The following is a 24,173-nucleotide window of genomic DNA, read 5'->3' as shown; positions in this document are numbered from 1 at the left end:
GTTTTGGCGCGAGACCACCTCAACGCCGTACAAGAACTGTGTATACGGAAGGTTCTTCGCCAGCATCCTCCACACATTCATGTTGAGGTTGTTGTCAAGATTCGCCACCAGTTGAGCCGTCGAGCCCGAGGAAGGCATGGATTTGAGGCTGTAGGTGCAGGAGCTCCAATGCAATCTTCAACAGCAAGCTCAGGAGCTTAACGATTATTGGGAGAGGTATCAAGAGATCCTTAATCGCGTGACGTCTACTAATGAGCTCAAGCTACAGTTCCAGGGGTCGGTGTAGTGGATACAACATATGGAGGATCAGATGGAGGTGTACCAGGCCCAGATGCGCGCCGCTGGCCATGGCATCAACCTTGCTGGTGGCAGCGGTCCGATTACAGGAGGCAACGGTCCTGCTGATGGCATACGAACATCACCACCTTTCATGTCGCCGACTCAGGGCCACGGGATCGACAACGATGACGACGACCTACATCTGTAATTATTTGTTTTCCATTTTATTGTTTTATTGTACATATTTGATGTAGTTGACTTTTAATATATTTAAACAGTGTATTATTTATTTTAATTAAATAACAGTTTTTCATTATTTACGAATAGACCACTAATTGTGTGAAAAAATTTAAATTTAAAATTAAAATTGACCATTTATTTCAAATTAAAAAAAATTGAGAATACCATTAGAACTACCATAGGAATAATCTGATGGCAACAGTGCGCGAAACAATATTTTTTGCGCCAACAATACTGTCTGAAGAATCTGCTGATAACCAATTGGATTTTCAATCTGATAATCTGTCGCAACTTTTACAGGTGAGGTTTATATCGTCTGATTATTTTCGACAGTAATTCTGATGGTATTTAAATTACCATCAGATTTTATTCATTTTTTGACAATTCAAAGCGTTTTTCTTGTAGAACAAGCTCCAAGTTGGCCGAGCTATGCATGGAGAAGGAGCAGCTCCACACATTGGTTCCCTTGAAGAAAAAAGATACCATTGTGAAGAGGAAGAAGAGACGAATACTTTAATCGGTTTAGATTTTTTTCAGGAGTTACAGAACTCAAGAAATCAAGCTCGAAAGGTTACGGTTCCATAGACTCTCTCTCTCTCTCTCTCTCTCTCTCTCTCTCTCTCTCTCTCTCTCTCTCTCTCTCTCTCTCTCTCTCTCTCTCTCTCTCTCTCTCTCTCTCTCTCTCTCTCTCTCTCACTCATAGCTTCGGTTTCTTGGAGGAAGAAAGAAGAAGAATGAGATTAGATGATGATAATGTGTATTAAGAAGGGTTAGGTGTCACTAAAGGGTCACGTGTCGTGTTCTTAAGCTGCTAAGACAACGGTTCAAGTTATAAATATTTTAAACGGATAATTACGAAAGCTAGATGTATTAAAACACAAGTAATAATACTTATAGGGATAAATATATATATGAATTACTAATATAAATGATATTAGTAACTTGGTGATCGCAAGGATATAAAATCCATGGTGAAGCATTAGCGAAACTAAGTCCATCAAAAAGTACCGATATTTACTTATATCGGTAGATATTAAACATAATAATAATATTATTATCAAAATTATATTTTTATTATAACATATAAAATAAAATAATAACGTAATAATAATATCATATTATTATTTATTTTATCTTGAGATTCGAAACTGGCTCGTCAAACTAAAACTAGTCACGAAAAAATAAGATTTCGAAAAGCATCATTTTGGTATAAAAATTTAGGGTGTTACACAACGTCTAATTAAATATCTAATTATATCGATCAAACCTTAAATTTTGGATTGTGGATCTCGAATAAAAGAAGAAATAGAAGAATAGAATCGGGAGGATGCTTGTAGTTAAGAGAAAACTAATTATGAGAATGTTGAAGATTCGGAGATGTTTGATTCTTGAAAGAACAATGCTTATGATTTCTTATTTAATTCATGCAAAAATATTTTCACAGCAAATCATTTATAACTAACCTCCAATTCCTTAGTGATTTAATTTCTCAAAACCCAATTAATCGCCAATTCCTTGGTCAACCAATCGAGAGAAGAGGTGAAGAACAATTTTGATTTTAAGCCATACAACCTTCAAGAACTATCACTAGTCGAATTATATGTCACATATTCGAACTAGATCTAGATAAGTCAAGATTATGAGATGAGTTTTAAGCTAATTCCAAAATTAATTTTTCCAAATATAAAATCAGTATCCAAGATAGATTAAAATATTTCCCAATAGTTTTTACCCTTGTGATGAAGAATAAAACTCAATCTTGAAAAGGTAAAGAAGTATAAATTAAAATAAAAAAATACTTATATTATTAATCCTAAAACCAAACAGAACTCCTAACCTTTAATGAGGAGGTTTAGTGACTCATAATGAAAGAAACTAATCCTAATTATGAGAAAGTGATCTACTGAAAGGGTGGTTCGATGATCCTCTTGCAAACAAGATTCACTTATTTATATCTGAAGTTCTAGAATTTAAAAACTAACCCTAATCTTGTCCTTCGAAAAGATAAGATAGCTAACTACTTACTTTTAATTTAAACCAAAACAATATTTCAAATCTAATCTAGAAACAAATTCTAACAACCAAATCTCTTATATTTCTAGAAGGAATCAATGATAACTAATCTCTTGAACCTTCAGCCTTTGGATGTGATTAAGGCTTCTAATGATTTGATAACTGAATATGGGCATTCCCAAGTATTGAAGAATTGAATCCTGGGAGTTGAGCTTGAGGCACACAGGGCTTGTGATCTTCTACTTTGGGCGTGACCCAATTTGCACCTTCCAGGGACATTAGATGCCGGGTTTGTGATGAGAAACGTTGGCTTTGCATGTTTATTTGGAGGGGGCATCGGGCATGTGTGTGTAAGGAAGGGAGGCATGACAGGCTTGTGTGGACAGCCACTGAGCATGCATGTGAATGCTAGGCATCCATGTTGAAGGTCAGGCGTCGGGTTCACATGCTTCTTAGGTCCCGTTGAACCGTCCTTGAACCGATTGTGTTTTCTTGCTAAAAAAACCTTAATTATTGCATATTTTAAGTCAAAAATCCATAAAAATACAATAATAATAATATAACTCTAAATATTTAATTAGTTATAAGAAGTCACTAGATAACATAAGAAATTTGATAAAAAGAATCTAAGAAAACCTAAGAAAACAGATGAAAAAGGACCCTTAAAAATGCTTAAGATGACGTGTCATCAACTGAAAACTCTAATGAACTAAAATTACAAAGTGACAAAGGGAAAGACAAGGTAATTGATATTATTACCAAACCCCTGAATGAGAAAAATGATGACTATTGGCTCTCTTTGGAGCTCATAAAGCAAGCGAGGAACATGCTGGGAGGTGAATCTTTATGTTTGTGGAAGGGTCCTTTTGTTCAAGCCCATTATCGTTTCAGGGAAGATATGAAAGTGGCGAGATTGCTTCATAACAATGTAGTTGGCTCCATGAGGGAATCTAAACCCCCAAATCCTGGTAATGGCGCTGTTGGTATATCTTCTAGTACTAGTTCCGAGTGATCTACTTCCGGGATTTATCAGGAAAGCATGGTGGCTGATTCAGCCACCACAAATGTCTTCTCTGCCCAGTAAGTTCATGTTCGATGACCCCCTATTTTTTATTTCTATTTTTTTTTATGAATATCATTACATGAAATTGTAGAGGTGTAGGGAGTAAGGGTTTTTCTATTTTGCTTAGAAATTTTCTTTTCATGATCATGCTAATTTTATCTGCCTTTTGGAAACTCATATGAATGGCACAAAAACTAGTAATATTACAAGAAAATTTGGTTTTTCGAATTGGTATTTAGTGGAAGGAGCTGGTTTTATAGGTGGCATTTGGTGTCTTTGGAGATCTTCTCAATGGGATATTTCAATGATTGAATCTCATAAACAGTTTGTCCATCTCAAAATTTCTTATGGGCAGGAACCATCTTGGTATCTTACTCTGGTTTAGTTCACCTAATCTTAACCTCCGGTCTGATCTTTGGAGTGGTTTGAAGGATTTAGCTAGGCAGATTTCAGGAGAATGGTGTGTGGGAGGTGATTTCAATTGTGTTCTCTCAGCAGCAGATACTGGCAAGACTTCTGGCCTATCTCCGAATTATCAATATTTTTCTGGTTGCCTTTTAGAGTGTGGTCTTTAGGATATTAAATTTCATGGTTAATTTTTTACTTGGCAGTGGGGTAACATTCAGAGGTGGCTTGATAGGTATGTTGCGAATGATGCCTAGTCCCAAAGATTTAATCAAGAAGTAGTCAAGCATCTCCCAAAGTTGAAGTTTGATCATATCCCAATTCTTTTGAATTTGGAAGTTTGCTATAACTCTACTACTACTACTCGGCCTTTTCTCTTTCTGATAGCCTAGCTTTCTGATGAGGACTTTGATAATTTGCTTGGACAGAACTGGAAGAATGATTTTTCTCTAGAAACAAATGTGAGAAATTTTACAAAAGCGGCAAAAAATTGGAATAAGGATGTGTTTGGCAACTTGGATCGTCGAAAAGCTTGAATTCTAGCTCGATTAAATGGTATTTCTAAGCAACTTTGGTTCCATATTAATATTTTTTTGATGATTTATAGTCTACTCTCTGGAGAGAGTTGGAAGCTATTTTAATTCAGGAGAAAATTCATTGGAAGCAATGTTTATGATGTAAGTCAATAAATTTTGGAGACAAAAATGCTTCCTATTTTCTTAGTATGGCAACAGCAAAAAGAAGGAAAAATAGAGTTAATATGATTCAGAACTCTGAGGGGCAATAGGTGGAGGATTCTAATTTGCTTTGTAACCTCAGGGTTTAAAATTTCCAAAATCTCTATACTGAGGATAGTACTTATGTAAAGTTAAAGGCTTCTGGTCTTCTATTCCTGGAATTAACTACGGAAGAAAAAGGTGAGCTAGGCAAAGGGGTGACTCCGTAAGAGATTTCTTCTGCTCTTTTTTCAATGGGAGCTTGGAAGGCCCCATGACCGGATGGGCTTCCTGCTATGTTTTATGAAACTAAATGGAGTGTAGTGCAATCCTCACTTATAGGTTAGGTGATGAATATCTTTAATAATTATGATGATATAAAGGTGGTCAATAAGACGTTCATTTTTTTTATTCCAGAGAGAGACAACACTGAGAAATTAAACCATTTTTGGCCCATTGGACTCTGCAATGTTTTGTATAAGCTTGTCACCAAGATTATTGTGCAAAGACTTAAGGTGGTAATGGCAAAGCTGATCAGTGCATCTCAATGTGCTTTTGTACCAGGTAGACAAAGTACGGATAATATTCTAATAGCCCAAGAAGCCATTCACACTATGAGAGCAAAAAGGGACTTGTCGGCTATATGGCGATGAAAATAGACCTGGAGAAGGCGTATGATCACCTCAACTAGAATTTTATTCATGATACTCTTGTGGAAGCCCGGTTACCTGAGAATTTGACAAATCTTATTGCTCAATGCTACTCCTCGACTAAAATGCAAGTTCTTTGGAATGGGATCTCTTCCTTTACCTTCTCTCCATCATGAGCTGTTCGTCAAGGCAATCCAATTTCACCATACCTCTTTGTCCTCTGCATTGAACAGTTATCTCAAATTATCTCTGTTGTAGTGCAAAATAATCTTTTAGAGTCGATTATGCTCTGCCGTGGAGGACCTAAGTTGTCGCATCTCTGCTTCGCTAATGATATTGATTTATTTGATTAGGCATCTATGGAGCTGGTGGAACTTATTAAAGGTATTTTGAATTTCTTTTGTTGTAGCTCTAGCCAAAAAGTGACTTATGAGAAATCCTGTGTGTTCTTCTCCGATAATATGTCAGTTAATAGGAAATTGGATTTGAGTGAGGCCCTTGGAATGCGTCTAACTTCTAATTTGAAAAAATATCTTGGCATTCCGTTGCTTCATAAATGTACCAAACAAGAAGAATTTCATTTTATTGTGGAAAGGATGCAGAGCAGGCTGACTGTTTGAAAGGCGAGAAATCTACCTTTAGCAGGTAGAGTAACACTTACACAATCTGCCATAGCTACCATTCCTTCATATATTATGCAGACGTTGAAGCTCCCTTTGAATATTTATGACAAAATTGACAAAGTTTGCCAAACTTTTTATTTGGGGTGGTAACTCTGATGGGCGAAAGCCTAACTTAATTAGCTAGAATCAAATCTACCTACCTAAATAGCAAGGTGGTATGGGACTAAGATCGACCAGAACTCTTAACAATGCAAACATGATGAAACTAGCATGGAAGTTAATATATAAAAAGGAAATTTACGGGTGAGGGTTCTCAGAAACAAATATAGCAGTGGTGATACTCTTATTTCAAAGGTAACCAAACCCCAATCTTGTTCTAATGTTTGGAAGGGAATCTATCACATTTGTGATGCGTGAGCATCATTCTCATCTTTTCTTAGTGAATTGCATGCAAATTTGTTGGATTAGTTTAAGATTTAGGTGTTTTAAGCCACCATGAATGCTACTTTGAATTGTTTTGCAATTTGATTGATCACAGATATCATTCGAGTGAGTTTGGCAGAGTTCAGAGAGAGGAAAAACTTCAAATTCAAAGTTGCCAGGGTGGCGCCAAATGCCATTTCACCGGCGTTTGGCTCCGGGACACAAAAAGCTCCTCTTCATTTCTGCCATGGTGGTGCCAAATGCCACAACTCGGTGTTTGGCGCCAGGGACCTCAAAGAGCGTGAAAGGATGCTGCCTAGGTAGTGCCAAATGCCACCAACCCAATGTTTGGCACCAGTAACACGAACCAGAGTGGTCCCCACGTGAATCAGCACTAAATCATTTGCTCTAATCTAATTTTTAAATCATTTTTGAATGAAGAAAAGATATTTGTAGGTTTTAGAATTTAAATTTTGTATCAAGGATTAATTTCGTTCTTCATCCTAGGGATTAGAGTATATTGGAAGATAACTCTTTTCTAATTGAATTCTTGTTGAATCTTAGAAAAGTTAAATCACTTGAATAACATCTTGAATTAATTCCTCACAACTCTCTAATTACCTAGACTTAATGTGATATGTGATATATAATCATCTTATCTTTGGGTACTTAGGGTTTGTGTGGCTCATAAACTAGAACTAGACCTAATTCTCTAATTTAAATTAAGTGACCACGAAATTGGTAGTTGATTGGGTTAGAGGAGATTAAATTACTAAAAAATTAGGGTTTAATCAATTAAAGTTTGTCATGAATTGAATCTCTGCATGATTAAAGTGTGTGAAAAGGATCATTAATCCAGTGCACTTGCTGATGAGTTGTGGATTGTAAATTCTGCACCAATTTGGCGACAATTTAAAAGGAACCTTATTTGAAGGTTAGGTGCTGGAAATATAACTTGGTTTTGGATTGATCATTGGTTGCTTGGTGTTCATCGGCTTGCTAATTTTGTTCAGACTGATCTACCAGATGATATGATGGAGGATAAAGTTTCTGACTATGTAAGGGGCTCTGATTGGGATCAACCATTATGGAGTTGCTTGGCGATGACTGGACTCCCATCTTTGTTGCCATGAAGCCTCTAGAAGCGAGTCTTGGTGATGATAAAGTAGCTTGGCTGCACTCTCCCGATGGTTCCTTTTCCATTAAATCAGCTTGCACCATGTATATTGATCCTCTTGAGGACCTGGCTGCAACTTTGTTTTTGAAGGTCTGGAAGCTCAATGCCTTCGAAAGAATCCGAGTTTTTTGTTGGTTGGTTGCAAATGATGCTTTACTCATTAATGCTCTTCGGTTTCAAAGGGAGATGGATTAAGATAATATTTGTAGCATTTGTGACAACTCCTCTGAGACTGTACTCCATGTCCTCTGTGACTGCAAAGTTGCGTGCATGACATGGAAGAGCATAAATAATTTATTGGATCCTAACAAATTCTTCAACAAACCTCTTTGACATTGGCTTTTGGAGAACCTATCGTCCAAATCCACTTACCAAGGTATTCCTTGGTCCCTACTTCTCTTCTCTTGCATCATGAACACTCTTTGGTTCCATAGAAATAAATATATTTTTTATAATGACTGATCCATGCCAAAAGGTTCTATCCATTTCGCTGCTCTTCGATTAGCTATGGATTATTTGGTTGCACATCTAAGTTCGTTAAAACAAGGAAAACTATTGGTTCTTTTATGGAAAAACAAATTCACTGGTCCCCTCCCCCCCCCAACGCCCCCTTTCATCAAACTGAAAATAGATGGCTCAGCTTCAAAGGAAGGAAAGGTTATGTGTGGCGGAATTTTAAAGGACAATTAGGGAGATTTCTTGGCTTGCTTTAGCGCTAATTTGGCTTTCTGTAATGTTACAATAGCTGAATTGTGGGGTATTCTTTTTGGTATGGAGTTGGCCATTAGCATGAGTATTCCTAATCTGTTTACTGAAGTTGATTCTAGAGCTGTAGTTTTGTTATATTTGCAAGGTAATAATGATCTTCATGTAGCACAGACGCTTATCAATGCTATTAAAATTATGCTTAGCAGATTTTTAAATTAGGAGCTTTACCATAAATAATACTTGTGTTGATCGGCTTGCAGCTAAAGGGCATACTTTGCAATTTGATTGTCATTTCTTCTTTAATTTACCTTCTCGTATTTTGTCTTACTTTTTGTTTGATGCTATGGCATCTTCTCTTCTAGAATAGTTTCAGTCTGGTCCCGTTGATTTTATATATATATATATATATATATATATATATATATATATATATATATTGTTTAATTTTAGTTTTTTTTTATTTTTCCACCCTCTCTTATGTGATTGTTTAACTCTAAACATTAAAGTGGAGTAAAAATATTTAATAACAAAACAAATTTGCCAAAAATAGTCAAAATTTATCTTATTTAGTATTTATTAATTCTAGCAATAATTAATAAATACTAAATAAGATAAATTCTCTAGAATAGTTTCAGTTTAGTTTATTTTGAGCTCTGGTCCGTTGATTATATATATATATTCTTTAATTTCAGTTTTTTTTTTATTTTTCCACCCTCTCTTATGTGATTGTTTAACTCTAAACATTAAAGTGGAGTAAAAATATTTAGTAACAAAACAAATTTGCCAAAAATAGTCAAAATTTATCTTATTTAGTATTTATTAATTCTAACAATAATTAATAAATATTAAATAAGATAAATTCTGACTTTTTTTTCTATCTTCCTAACATTACCATTATAACACTTATTGTAATAACTTACCAGAACAATTTAATTTGCATTGGGTTATCCTTTTAAAAAAATTAAAAGTTATTACAAGATACAAACTAGAATGGAAGTCGCGGATATGAAATTCGGACTAACTTGGCCTCTTTGAAACCATGTTCTCCTCTTGTTGTATATTTATAGTAGTTTTACCATTCTACTTCATACTAGTTCTGTGGGATATAAAAGCAATAATATATATATATATATATATATGTGTGTGTGTGTGTCAAAAATTATTGTAATATGAAAAAGGCGGTGGTGTTTTTGCTAAATATTGATACTTGGAGTATTTTGCAGTATTATAGATATGCAAATTAAGAAAATACTAACATAACACGCAGGAATGTGTTACTATTGCGTAGTCAGAGATTCGTTACCGAAGCAACACGCTAAGAGCTTGTTTCTATTTTTATAGAGATTCGTCATAAAAATTTGTCACGTGGTGCGACCAAAACAATACGCACGAAACGTGTTGACTGCTTTTCAGAAATTCATCACAACTTTAACCAAAAATTTATTACAGAAATTTACCACGTGGTGCGACGACAATAACACGCGGAGAGCGTGTTGACTGATTTTTAGACTTGCCTGCATGCAGAAAACAAGCATGTGCGCTCCGAGAGCAGTAGTTTATAATAGCTTCAAGCCTTTAAATTCAATCAAGGGTGGAAGTAGGGTGAGGTACTGAGGAAAATTGAGAGAGATTCAGAGAGATTGAGAGTTGCTTTACTAGAAAAGGTGTGGTTCTTTGAGAAAGATTTAGAGTGAGAGACAAATAGTATAGTCTAAGATTTTATATGTAAAAAAATTATAAATATGTGTTTAGCAAAAATAATATGTGATTATATGGTGGCGGGAGAATATATTATCAATTATTTGAATCACTCTAATTATGTAAGTTTATTATTTTTGCTTATTTAGTGTATTTAAAGCTAATTGTTTAGTTAATACTATTTTTAGTGTTAGCATTATATTATGATTAACATTCAATTAAATACTGATTAATATTTTTTAATTAATTACCATTAATATTTTTTTGGATAATTTTTATTATAATATTGTATTATTTTCAATATTAAAAAAATTATAACTATTAATTAATAAGTCACATAAATATTAAAAAGTAATTTTTTTGGCTTTTTCCGTGTAACATTATTATTTTCTGTTATAATATTATTTTATTAAAATTTTTTATTATTAAATTAATAATAATATAAATATTAAAAATAATTTTTTAACTGATTTTTGTTATAATATTATTATTTCTCTGTCATAATATTATTTTATTTTTATTTGTAATTATTAAAATAAATAAATAATAAAAATACTAATATATAATTTTTTTCAGATTTTCTGTTATAATGTTATTAATTTTTTGTAATAATATTATTTTATTTAAATTTATAATATTAAATTATAAATAATATAATATTAATAAATATATTTTTTAATTTTCTATTATTATATTTTTATTTTTTGTTATAATATTTTTATTTTTATTTTTATTTATTTAAATTAATAAAATACATAAATTTTAATAAGTATTTTTTTCGAATTTTCTCTTTTAATATTATTATTTTTCTATTATAGTATTATTTTATTTTAATTTATATTTATTAAAATTAATAAACAATATAAATATTAATAAATAAATTTTTTTCGATTTTTTGTTTTTATATTTTTATTTTCTGTTATAATTAATATTTTCATTTTAATTTATATTTATTTAAATTAGTAAATAATATAAATATTAATAAATATTTTTTTTAATTTTCTATTATAATATTATTATTTTTTATGATTAAAATATTATTATTTTTAAAAATATTAATATTTTATTTTAATAAATATATTTAATTCTATTTTTTAAAAATGTATTTAATTATATTATTCATATAATAATAAATATATTTTGGTTGTACAAGGCTAACAAAAACTTTATTATCTGTAAACCTAATCGACCAGAAATGTGAAATCCGATAGTAAATGACGCTTTATGGACAACGGGATTCTACTACGTCTCTCGATAATTTGGAAGATCAAAGGACATGCCTCCTTACTAGTTGCTCTTGTGAAAAGGTGGAGGCTAAAGACTCACACCTTCGTATTGCCGATGAGTTAGGTTACTGTTACACTAGAAGACCTGACACATATATATGGCCTACTGATTGATGGAGATATTGTGATCAGTTGACACATATATATAGTGTAACTCCTAATTGTTGCAACGATCGACTTTCTAGACTTGTATTTCATTCCGATCCTAAACTCTCTGTCCTCAGGATCAATAACACCTACAGAAAAATAAATTGTCACTCATTGACCAATCCAAAATATAGATTAAAGAAAAACGTATTACTCACTCTTTACATACCTATGTTCGTATATTTGAAAAATTTCGGTACATGCATGGCGTCAAGATCCAAGCTATGCATAAAAGGTGGAACGTCCATCAGTTGACTAATTATAAGTGGAACCACAACATTTTTCATGACTTTCTCACCTCCCCCATTACTATTATCGTCCTTGTCACCAGCTTCGTAGGTAGTTTTGAAATCCTCTTTACTATCACTGTTCATTCCTTCTTACACTTCAACTCTATCATCTTCCATGTTTGAGTCATGTTGAATCTCATATATATGTATATGTTCAAACTCGACATACAACTCAATTTTTGGCTAATTAACTTGAGTCTACCAATTAATATGGAATATATGCAGCATACTTGCTTCGTCAATGATCGGCATAATATCAAATTGTATTAGGCTATTAAATATGATGACGGGATTTCGGTATAGAACATTGCTCACTCTCTTTAAGATATCGCTCTTTATGCTTTGACAAAGACCGTACTATAGTTCCACGAACGTCATAGTGCATGGAACCACAAACAAAAACGGGTTCTTACACGCAAAGCTCACCCCCGCATTAGTATTTCGTATAATCTAACCGTTGTGATAAACCACCATATTTACGGTATCCTCCATCACACCATCAACACACTCAAACAACTCTCTTCTTCACAATAAAATAGTAACGAACTTCATCTTATATAAGTAGAGTACCCAACATGCAGTCACGTGTTGAAACAACAGCAAATTAACACGTGACACGTGTCCAACACGTTCTTTACACATGGCACCACGCTCCTCACGTGTTGCACTCGATCTCATCCCGTAGACAACACATGTCTCGTGTGCTAACTAACTCAGCACACCTACTGTATGTTGTCCCTATTTTACTTGTAATATTTATTTATCTGTAATTACATTAAATAATTTTACTTTTAAAAAAAACATCAATATTTTTTCATATAATTAAAAAAAGCCTAATTGTATAACTAACATTTTATGTATATTTATTTAATTTAATTATGACTTAATCAATTAGTTCAATCGATAATCTTCTAGTTAAATTAGTGATATGATAAATTAATACTCCAACTGATTCAATTGTAATAAGTTCGATTATAATCAAAGGCAAAAACTAAGGTATTGTTTGTTTCGAATGAAAATCAACGGAAAGAAAATAAAAGGAAGGAAGTGGTAGGAAAAATATGTATTTTCCCTTGTTTGTTTGGAATGAAATTGTTAATAGAAAACTAAAATAGTTTAGAATTTAGAGTGGGTCCCACTCAATTTTTCTCTCCCACTATGGACAGAAAACAGAGAGGAAAAGAAAACCCAAAAGCATTATCTCATATTTGCCCTTTCATAAAAAAAAACGGAGAACAAAAAATAGAAGAGTTCTTCTGCAAAAATGGCAAACTTGAGCATCACATAGAAGCGTTCAGGTTCTACTTCCACCACAGAATCAAAGCGTATTTCTTCTTCAATCTTGTTGTTACAATCAACATTGTACTACAATCATTCTCAGTCTAACTTTACACAAACAGGTTAGGGTTTTACGATCTCTGATGTGAAAAAGTTATAATTTTTTTTTCCTTTCATATGTGAAACTACTTCTGTATGTATGAATCTATGGTAGTTCTTGAAATTTTTTCTTCTTTAATTTGTATTGATAGCATTACTGCTCTATCTTTTTATATTAGTTTATTCCTTCTTTTCTGCATTGAGCTACCAGCCTTGTGATTTGAGCGCTATATTTTGTTTTGTTCTGTCATAACTAAAAAATCAAAAGTTGTGATACTAAGAAATCCAAAACTTTTTAAATCTGTTGGTTACAAATAAAATGTTAGGATTTTATCTATTTTAGATATGGGTATTTAATCTTTTGCATATGCGCATTGGGTATTCTGTTGTTGTTAATGTTATATGTTAAGTTTTGGCTTTTGTACCCGAAAAATAGTAATGCAGGATCCAAATTTAAAATTCATTACGAATATAGAAAAAAAATTGCTTTTCATTCATTGTTTTCTTTAAACATGGTTTGATTATTCTTGTAGTTTGGGCATGTAATATACGTTGGTGATGAAGATTGGAAGTTGTTTTACTACATAATATTAATTGTAAGTACGGCATGGAAAACATTTTCTTCGATGATTTTTCATTATTCCAAATATAGAATCCTATTACAGTTGAAAATCAAGAGCATAGATTAGTTGTTTCCATAGGTAACCAGGGACTTATATATACGGTTGAGAGTCAAGAACATTTATTAACTGTTCTCAAAGAAAATTGGAAGAGGGATAAGCAACTTTGTACAGTAACAATGCTGTGTTATACTGTACACATGTTATACTTACTGAAAGTGATGGCCAAGAAAGTTGAGAAACCCATAAGAGATCACATTATTGGGAGAGAACAGATTCGAACCACTCTGTTACAACAGTTGCGCGAAACTAATAGGTGTTGTGATATTTTACGAATGGACCCACATGCCTTTCTAGAGTTATGCACAAAATTAAGGGCAACCGGTCATGTCAAAGATACTATATATGTCACAGTTGAGGAGCAAGTAGCTAGATTCTTATACATTATAGCTCATAATGTTAAAAATAGAACCATTTCATTTTTCTTCCACCGGTCTGGAGAGACAATCAATCGTAATTTTCATGCTGTTCTAAGAGCTGTAATATCACTTGAAGAAGAGTTTCTTTAGCAACCTTCCGGAACAACCATTCCTTCAGAGATTCTTCATAGCAATAGATTTTATCCATATTTTAAGGTATTATTAGTTGTTCATTGAAGTAGACAATCATAATTAATATACAGTACAAAATTTTTCTTTTTAATTAAGTTATATATGTAGGACTGTATTGGAGCCATTGATGGTACACATGTCAGAGTCAAGGTTCCAATAGCTGATCAACCTAGATTTCGTGGTAGAAAAGAATGGCCAACTCAGAATGTACTTGCTGCGTGTGGCTTTGATATGAAATTTACATATGCTTTAGCAGGATGGGAAGGTACCGCATCTGACTCTAAAGTTCTTAAAAGTGCACTATCAAGGGATGATAGGCTCAAAATTCCAAGAGGTTTATCTAATAAAAAAAAACTTTGAAATGTTTAAATAAAGTGGTGATATCTAAAGTATAGTATTTCTATATGATTTTTTTAGAAAAGTTTTATCTTGGGGATGCTGGATTCATGCTTAAACATGCTCTAATAACTCCATATCGAGGCGTAAGATACCATTTAAAGGAGTTTGCTGGACGTGAACCTGAAAATGCATATGAATTATTTAACCTCCGTCATTCTTCGTTACGAAATGTGATCGAACGATCATTTGGAATTTTGAAAAAAAGATTTGCAATTATAGCAGGTGGTACAGAACCATATTATGACATAGAGGTTATGGTTGACATTGTCCTAGCATGCATTATACTCCACAACTTTTTGATGGGTGTGGATCCTGACCAACACTTAATTTCTCAAGTCGATCGAGAATTACAAAATAATAATCCATAAGCCACTAATGAGGAAAGAGAAGAAGTAAATGAAGATTACAGGCGAGGTGCAGCGCTTAGAGATAACATGGCGGCTCAAATATGGGCTGACTATCAAATGGAAAGATGAGATTTATTTGAACCTTCATCCTTATGAAGGGGAATGAAATTTTTTGAACCAAATTAAATGTAATGTGTGAATATCATGTGAATGTTATGAGTATTAAGTGTCAAATTAATATTTTGAAAGGTGTAATTCTCATGAGTATCATGAAAAGCATGATATTACTATGTATGCAGTGTGCAGTTGAAACATTCACTTATGATGATAATTATTTTTTGAAATTAATTAAATTACTTGTATTATAGGAATTACTTCTGAAGGTAATATTCCTGCTTAATTGATGAATTCCTTATTAACACTTTTTACATTATTATTCCATTGAATTTATTTTATAGAAGATTGTTTTTATAATTTAGTTCTTAAACTTTCAGGTTAAGATCTAATGGCAAAAAAGATGGCATCTCAAGGTGACACATCAAGCAAAGACAATTTAAGATGGACTGAAGAAATGGATGCAGCTTTTCTTGATACTTTGATAGAGGAATGTAGCAAAGGAAACAGAGTTGATGGTACTTTTACAACAACTGCATATGACAACGTCCTTGCAACTCTAAAAGCTTCGTTCGGGAACTATCTTCGTAAAGATAATCTTAAGAATGGGCTGAAGACTTTGAAGGATCACTTTGGAGTTTGTTATGATCTCTTTCATAACTTAAGTGGATTTTCATGGAACCCAGATACCAAACTCTTTACCGCTGAACCTGAAGTTTGGGCGGATTTAATTAAGGTAATTAGTATCATGATAAGTTGCTTCTAAAGTTTATAGATTCCTTTGCGCAGGATAAGTTGCAGTATGAAATTATTTTGCCCTGTGATTCTAAATTATTAGAATTCTTCACAAGAGTTATATTTACACACAATATATGCTTCCTTCATCTAAAAAATGTATACAAATAACTTATATGTGAGGACTAGATTTTCATGAAGCTATTGCTTTTGTATATATTTATTTATGAAACTAGTCACAACTTAAGGAAAGAAAACCGTATATTTGAATTAACATATATGCATCGTTGTTTTATATAGACAAGACCAGATGCAAAAAAGTGGATGCGAACTCCCATTAAACATTATGATAAATTATATTTTATATACGGTCAAGACAGAGCAACTGGAAATCTTGCTGGAAGTGCCAAAGAAAGAAACAAAAGTATGGCCAAGATGAAGGAGCCAATTAATTTGAATGATGATGAATATCAGGGGACTGTGAGTGAAATGATTGGCAGCCTACTACTCATTCAACTAGTTTTGTTGCAGAGGAAAGTCCAAATTTAGGTAACTCAAACCAGTCTAATGGAACACAAGAGAATCATAGAGGTTCTAAGCGTAAAGCACCAATGAGTGGTTTATTTGAAGCTGATATGGAACGAATGAGTAAAGGTATCCAAGGATTGACAGATATGTTGAAGGATGGGAATAGTTATTATGATAAATCACTTGATATTGCTACGAAGCAAGCATTAACTGCTGAAAGGCAAGCTGAAACAGCTGAAAAACAAGTTATGCTAGCTGAAAGACAAGTTCTGATAGCTGAAGAACAAATTCAAGTTGCCAAGATTCAAGCTCAAGCCGGTGAGATAGGAATTACATTCCTAAAATAAAGTAGGACTCGAGTTTACTCTGAAAATGATGTATACAACGAGTTAAAAAAATTGGGTGTTGTCAAAGAGATCTTTTGGAGTTGCTATCGTTTTCTCTATAGAGATGAAAGAACAAAACGAGAATTTTTTGGTGTTCGCTTTGAAGATTGCCACGGTGCATTTACGACTTAATGAAGGAAGCTGGTGCAATTTAAGAGGAATGCAATCAGTAATGGTAATATATATTTTGTGCATGTTTATGATTTTAGGATCTAATGTTGTATAATCTTAGTAAAGCCTCTATATTTTGTAATTAATATACTCATCAAACTCTTAAAAGAGGCTTACGGTTGGTATAGGCTTATGCATTTTGAATATATAGTTATATATCTTGCTTATTGACTGAAATGTATATTTAATCCGTCAGAAAGTGCATATTATAATATTGGTATTGTTGTAGTGGCTCTTTGATTAATAGACCCTTGAGAAGTACAAGAATTTATGTGATTAATTATACTGAGAATGCTAAAATTCCAAAGGTGGTATCAAAGTATTTGGTGTTGATAAATTTGTGTTGTTGATATCTTAACTGGATAGTAGATTAGTATTGTGCTTGGAATTGTTTTCTTGTTGAAGGTAACAAATTTATAAGTTAGCTATAAAATATATGAAACTTCAAATCTTTCAAAATATATATACTATTAAAAGAGCAAGCACATATTTTAGAATTTCTTTTTAAGAGCAAGCACATGTTTTAGAATTTCTGTTTTATCTTTGATGTGTATGAAGAGAATTCAATAGAATTTCTATTAGCTATCCATCATGCTTTGCATGAGTAGGACTCGAGTTGTTATTTTTTTTAATAATTTAAACAATGCATTATATTTTGTCTTAAATTGCATGAAGTGATATTTTATATGATGTATAACTTTATTTCGTATGATTCAAACTTATTGTAACATAAAAAAACTATGATTCATAATCTATCTTCAAATTATTATTGGAATTAATATATTTTATTTTATTTTATTTTAATTATTTTAAATTAAATAATAAATTCATATACATAAATTACTCTTTTTATAATATAAGGACAAAAATGTCATTTACTACTAATTTATTCTTCTCTCTCCCTAATTTTCTTTCTAACCAAACAAAAAAAATTATTCTTTCTTTTCTTTTCTTTCTCTTCATTTTCCTTTCATCCAAACAACTCAAGAGAAAATAAAAATACATTCAAATTCTTTCCTTTCTTTTCTTTTCTTTCTATTTTCTTCCTTTCTATTTCCATCTTCCCATCCAAACAAAACCTAAAGGAGGACATGGGCCATGGTATCTTCATATTTTATATATAATTGTTATTTATTTGTATTTTTTTTGTTTATTAAACATTATTTTAGTATAAATTTATCTATTTTTATTTTTTAAACAATAATTTTATAGAATACAGATACTAATAAATCAATTATGATTAAAAAAAAAAAAACTAAAACTAAAAGTATTATAAATTTTGAAATCAAATTATAACAATTTGATTTTTCTCGTGTTAAAATTCGCTTTTGTCGCTTGCAATATGGTCTATTTAGACTATAAAAGAAAGGGGAAAAAAGAACATAAAGGGTCCCAATGATTGTACATGTTCCTGTTTAGACTATAGACTTTCATCAGCACCGGGGTCCCCTACAGCTAATAGAGCAGGATCTCTCAATAGAAACTTAATGATTATGCTTTTCATCATTATTATTATTATCATCATCTTCTTCAATTGACAAATTGACCCATTCAAACATCTATGGTTACGTTCATTGTGCCATTATTGATTTTGCTTGCTCAGCCATGTGATGACCCTTTGAGCTTAGCTTCTTCATTCAATTAATTAAGACAATCTTAATTATTCCAACACATGTATTTCTTCTTATTCTTTTATTTCTTGTTATATAAATTTCAAAAAACAATACATAAAGACAAATATCAACTAAATATCTACGGTATTTCTTTCTTTGGATTCACGATTTGCATTAATTTGATTATTGAGATTCTAATTGATATTTAGAAGAGAATTGTGTTTGCTGAGTTAGCATCGAAAAAATTATAAAAGTATTATATATGATGTCCGAAATTCGATCTCAAGAGTCGCCATAATATAATTGAGACCTTAAGAACAAATTGGGGTAAACCGTAAATTTGAAGAAACTGAACAAAAATCTAAGAAAAAAAAAAAGTGGAGCATAAATTATGGCTATGGCTATATCTATATATGCTAACGTTGTATATTGAAATGAATTGAATGGTTATTTCATTCTCTTCCACATATATATATATATCAATAAGAGTTAAATGTAAATGTAAGGAGGCTATTATTATTAGCATTTGTACCACCACGTGCACTCATTTCTTGCCGGATATGATGTTTATTTATCAAGTTGCAAAGCAATTGGCAAATATATAGGGTTGTTTTTTCCCAATACGTCATGCTATTTAGGCCCAATCAACCTCTCTGCAAATTCTTGGATTCGCACATGATAAAAAGAAAATTAAATACTTCATGTTGTACTTTTGTATCTTTTAGCAATATGCTTGCTTGGGTGGTAAATAATAATAATAATAATAATAATATTTTTTTTTAATAAAAAATTCAACACAAGAAAGTGGAGTATAACTAAAAAGTGCAAAATTCTTAGATAACAAAATAGAAAATTAAATGGTAGTCATTTTTGGTAGGAAAAGTATGAGTAACCAATGCTATTATTATACAATGCATACAATGGGGTTTAATTAAAATTAAAATTAAATTTTGGATACCGGGGGTTTAATTGAAATTAATACTGAATTATAATCATTAATTATGAAGATTTGTTAGTTTGAATGGTTCAAAGAATTAGGATTCAGTAAAACCAAAACACAAACCATGACCTATTCTCTATGAACGGCGTCGCCGACACAACCAACAACGCAACCCCTCTCACCGACGTTACTATCTCTTTTTCTCACTGGCTCGTGTTCACCGGAAGTCGCTCCCGGAGACGTTGAGGTCCTCATTGGTGAACGCCCTTCTCCCAGCGTGTGGCTCCTTCCAGCGACACCGCATCATAAGGTGAGAATGGTTCCATTGAAACCACCGGAAGAAGCTCCCGAACATTTTGTTGCCGACGGTCAGCAGCCTAATAAGGTGAGAATGGTTCGATGAATTGTTCACCATGGATGCTTATTTATATAAGAGTTAGATGTTTATAAATTGCTACTTGCAAACTTAAAGTGAACATCCAAAATACTATTAAAGTGACCATCCAACATACTGTTAAAGTAACCATCCAACAAATATCAATCCATTTTCAACAATGGTCAGCTAGAATACGTCACGTTTCATACACATGTTCTTTGAGGTTCCGGTGATCTGTACGTTGACGAGTAGGTGGGGGTTTCTTCCGATGGTAGGAGATGAAAGCGCCCAGGCGAAAAGAAGTCGGCTGCTGCATGTTTCGTGGGTGACGGCTCCTTGAGGGCGTTCCCGATGGCCGGCGTCGCGCCCAGCTGCTCCGTTGAAGAGACGGCGGGATGACCAGGACTTAGACGGCGCCGTTATGTGAGGATTGATGGGTTGATGGGTGACCTTCCTTGGTTGCAACAGGGATTGTGTGTGATCAAGGATTGAGAGGGTTTGGGTTTTGTCACATTACTGCAATGTTCAGAAATAGCAAGGGTTTGGGTGTTTGGGGGCGGGGGGGGGGAGAACAAAGAGGTTGATTGATTTGGAGAAAAACTGTGAATATAAGAAATTAGGTGGTATGTTAAAATAAACAGCTAAAATATGATTAGGGTTATTAATTGATTAATTCTTTCTATTAATATTAATTGGGCCTAATAAACAGCCCATTGTATACATTGTATACATATTTCATTGTCTCCCTAGCGGTGCTCTTTTTGGTATTATCATTAACAACTATAAGAATCAAAATCAGCCCTTTATTTATAGCTCATAATCAACTTGTTGATAATCTTCGCAACACCTGCTTCTTGATTTTTGGATATCCTATCATTTCTTTTTAGCCAAATATTTTAGATGATAGCACAAAACTCATCAACAGACAATGATCAGATAAACTTCTCTGCCCACCTTTAAGCCGCTTCTCAGAAAACTCTTCACTTATTCCACACTAACCAACCCAATCAATGCGACAGCACGATTGGCCTCTGAACCAAGTAAATTTACGGTCATCTAGTTCTAAATCCACCAGCTCTAAAATTTTTCACTGCTGCTATTAATGTAGTCGTTCATTTTCTCTTATCCACGATCACAACCTCATTAAAGTCACACATGTAATAATAATAATAATAATAATGTGAAATATTCATATAGAGACAACAATCTTCATAATGGTGAAGAAAAAATTTATTTAGTAGTTTCTTTTTTTTCAAGAAAATCTATCAATGAACACATACATTTATATCAAATTTTAAAGTTGTCAAAGCATAAACTGAGGTTCAAATTGACAACCAATGTATTAAAAGTCTTGTATATATTTCTCAATAATATCGTATCTAAATATAGTTTATAAGTGTAAAGCAATTCAATAATATAAGGAATACAATAAAAAAATCAGTCAAAATAGTCTAAATTTATTTTATTTAGTTAATTTAATAATAATTAATAAATGCTAATTTTGATTGTTTGAACTAATTTTTTTTCTAAACATTATTGTTTGTAGTAATATCTCAAAAGTTTGTTCCATTTTTCATAAATCTCTGATATTTTTCTATTTTTATGTAATGATGTGTATATATCTTTAGCTAATTAATCAGAAAAGTTAGTCAAATTAAAAGTGGTAGCACATCTTCTCTTAACAGAAAACCAGCACATATATATATATATCTCAACAATGTGTCAAGTCTTTTACTAATTTTGTGATCAAAATCACACTTAATGCTTTCTGCATGGCTAGAAAATAGAAATGATGCTGAAATACCAAACATTATTTTACTTTAAGTGGAAGTCAAAGCTTGATTATCCCTCAACAATAATTACAACAAACTCATAGGTAAAAGACCATTCCCATGAAATATTCATAGTTATTAGTTAACTAAAACGTGGAGTAATTAATGTAACATGAGGACTTATATTTAATCAAATAAAAACAAGCAATATAAATTTCATTATTCAATATTCACCACAAGTATAAATAGGGTTATCTTCTTTCCTTTTTGGTGCTCTATGTTAGTTGACCTATTTTCGTCATTTGATTATCAGCATTATCCATCTAAAATTATAAATATGTTATATGAGGTTATAATTGTAAATTTAGAAGTTATTGGTCATCCATCAATCTTACTTGTGGTACCCAAGTGACAATTTGTGTTGGAGGGGGACCAAATAGCCACTAATTAACTATTACTTTCGGACAGCGACAATTATTTTTTATAGGCACTTTTCACACTTCATATTTATATATATTCAAAAGAAAAAAGAAAGGAGTATACACATGAACTTTATCAATGGGTCCCATTAATTAATTTTCTTGAGTGTATTATTAAAAGTCTATTATTCAAGAATATTTTTTTTCTTGGCAATAATGACCTTATTGGCAGAGAAGAAATTATTGTCAATGTAGGAGATATCACATTATATTACAATGATAGAAAGTAGTAGCAAGTTTCACACCCGAGTTTATCGTAGTAGAATTGCCCTTTGTTATTGTCATGTTCTATATATACTTGAGTTGCTTTCACCTTGTTAGCCGCAAGAAAACAATTATATATATAGTACAAAGTTAATTGAGTACGAAATAATATGAATGGTTTTGTTGTACATTGTACACCAGGGAAATGATGGCCATACGTGGGAAGATTGATAAAAGAAAATCATTGTTATGGTCTAGAACTACTTACAGTATTAAAAGGGAATTAAGAAGAGAAGTCATCAGTCACCTGTTACTTCGGAGCTGAATGAGAGGTGAGTGTCTACAAAGATTCTAACGATTAAGTCAGTTTGAGATTCAAGAGATATAAAAATTAGATTTAAAAAAGATACCTTGAGATGCTTTCAGTGTTTATAATCTTTGATGACCGAAAAGATCTAAAAAAATCTCTATTTGATTCTTTTTGTGGGATACATTTTCTTATTTAGGCATGTACATCTCTAAATGGACTTTATATGCGCAACCCGGTCTAATTTGGGATTTGGATCCTAACAATCATAAAATGATCGATTCTGCTAGGTAGACAATAAAAAATTTGAACAATCTAAATAATAGATTATAAATTTGGTCTATTAAAATAAAAAAAATACTCTACTCGAATTACCTAACCAAAAAATCTCATTCAATAATTCAAAAATTTTAACCATTCATTATACCCTAATTTATCAAAACACCAACTTTATTTTCTCCCAAACTCTCTGTTGTCATCGCCGTCACTTGGTCTCCAACCAGCCCCCATCATCGCCGTTAGGATCCTTCTCACCGTTGTTGGTTCGTCAACAAGGATCCTCATTGGCGTTGCTCTCCTCCAGACTGGAAACAAACGGAGTCGCTCACTCTTAGTGAAAATAACTATTCACTTAAGGATAAAAATAATCATCTGCATATCTAGTGAATTGAACATCTAGCATATTTTAATTGTATATAACTAAACCAAATCCAATCAAATAACCATCTACATAAAAAATAAAAGAAACCATTCGCATACCTACTAAAATGACCATCCTGAACTAGTCATAATTGAATACCAAAACTTGCACTTAAGGAGGCGACGAACGAAGGGACAGAACTCATCGGAGCCCCTGACAGCTAGGGAGAGTGGTACTGTCGTAGAGTTCCTGAATTTCAGGATCAACCTGAGGAGAAAGAAAGCCGATGAGGAGGTTGAGCATGTAGATTCCGAGATCGTAGGATACGATATAGAACCTTAGATCAAGTATACGCGCAGAACGTAGATACAAGCGATGATCAAGGAACCAATCCAGCGGCGGAACATGTGCAGCATGGTCTTGTCGAGAAAATGTTGGTACTGCCGTGACACCATAAATTTCCATCGCAATATGACGTCATTCAGTGAGAAATAGTTGGCGGAGGTGGAAGAGATCGACACCGGTGAGTGGTGCAAAACGGCATTACTACCGGGGTTAGAAGAGGATCTGCTGCGACGGTGAGAGAACGGTGGTGTCAAGACCTTTGTGGCGACATCGATGATGATTGTGAAAAAAATGGACGCCGTTGGGGATGAGATGAAAAACGTATAACATGTGAATCTGTAAACGTACATAATAGTTTAAGTGTTAATTCTAATATTTTCAAATTTTAAAATATGATAATAATTATTTAATTAATTAAAAATCTGATTTTTAATTTTAAATTTACCTTCTTTTTTAAATCATTGTTCACTATATACATTATTCCCCTCTAC

General features: G+C 32.6%; 1 protein-coding gene across 1 annotated transcript; it reads left to right on the top strand.

The window, feature by feature from the left end:
- Nucleotides 1–3,571: 3,571 nt before the first annotated feature.
- On the top strand, nt 3,572–5,369 carry LOC112721801 (uncharacterized). Its single transcript, XM_025772829.1, has 4 exons — nt 3,572–3,612; nt 3,951–4,055; nt 4,207–4,235; nt 5,134–5,369. Exons 1-4 carry the CDS (start codon nt 3,572–3,574, stop codon nt 5,367–5,369), a joined length of 411 nt encoding a protein of 136 aa, XP_025628614.1.
- Nucleotides 5,370–24,173: the final 18,804 nt, after the last annotated feature.

This window comes from Arachis hypogaea, chromosome 11 (genome assembly GCF_003086295.3).
Source record: "Arachis hypogaea cultivar Tifrunner chromosome 11, arahy.Tifrunner.gnm2.J5K5, whole genome shotgun sequence".
Lineage (NCBI taxonomy): Eukaryota > Viridiplantae > Streptophyta > Magnoliopsida > Fabales > Fabaceae > Arachis > Arachis hypogaea.
This window is presented reverse-complemented; position numbering and strand designations above follow the sequence as displayed.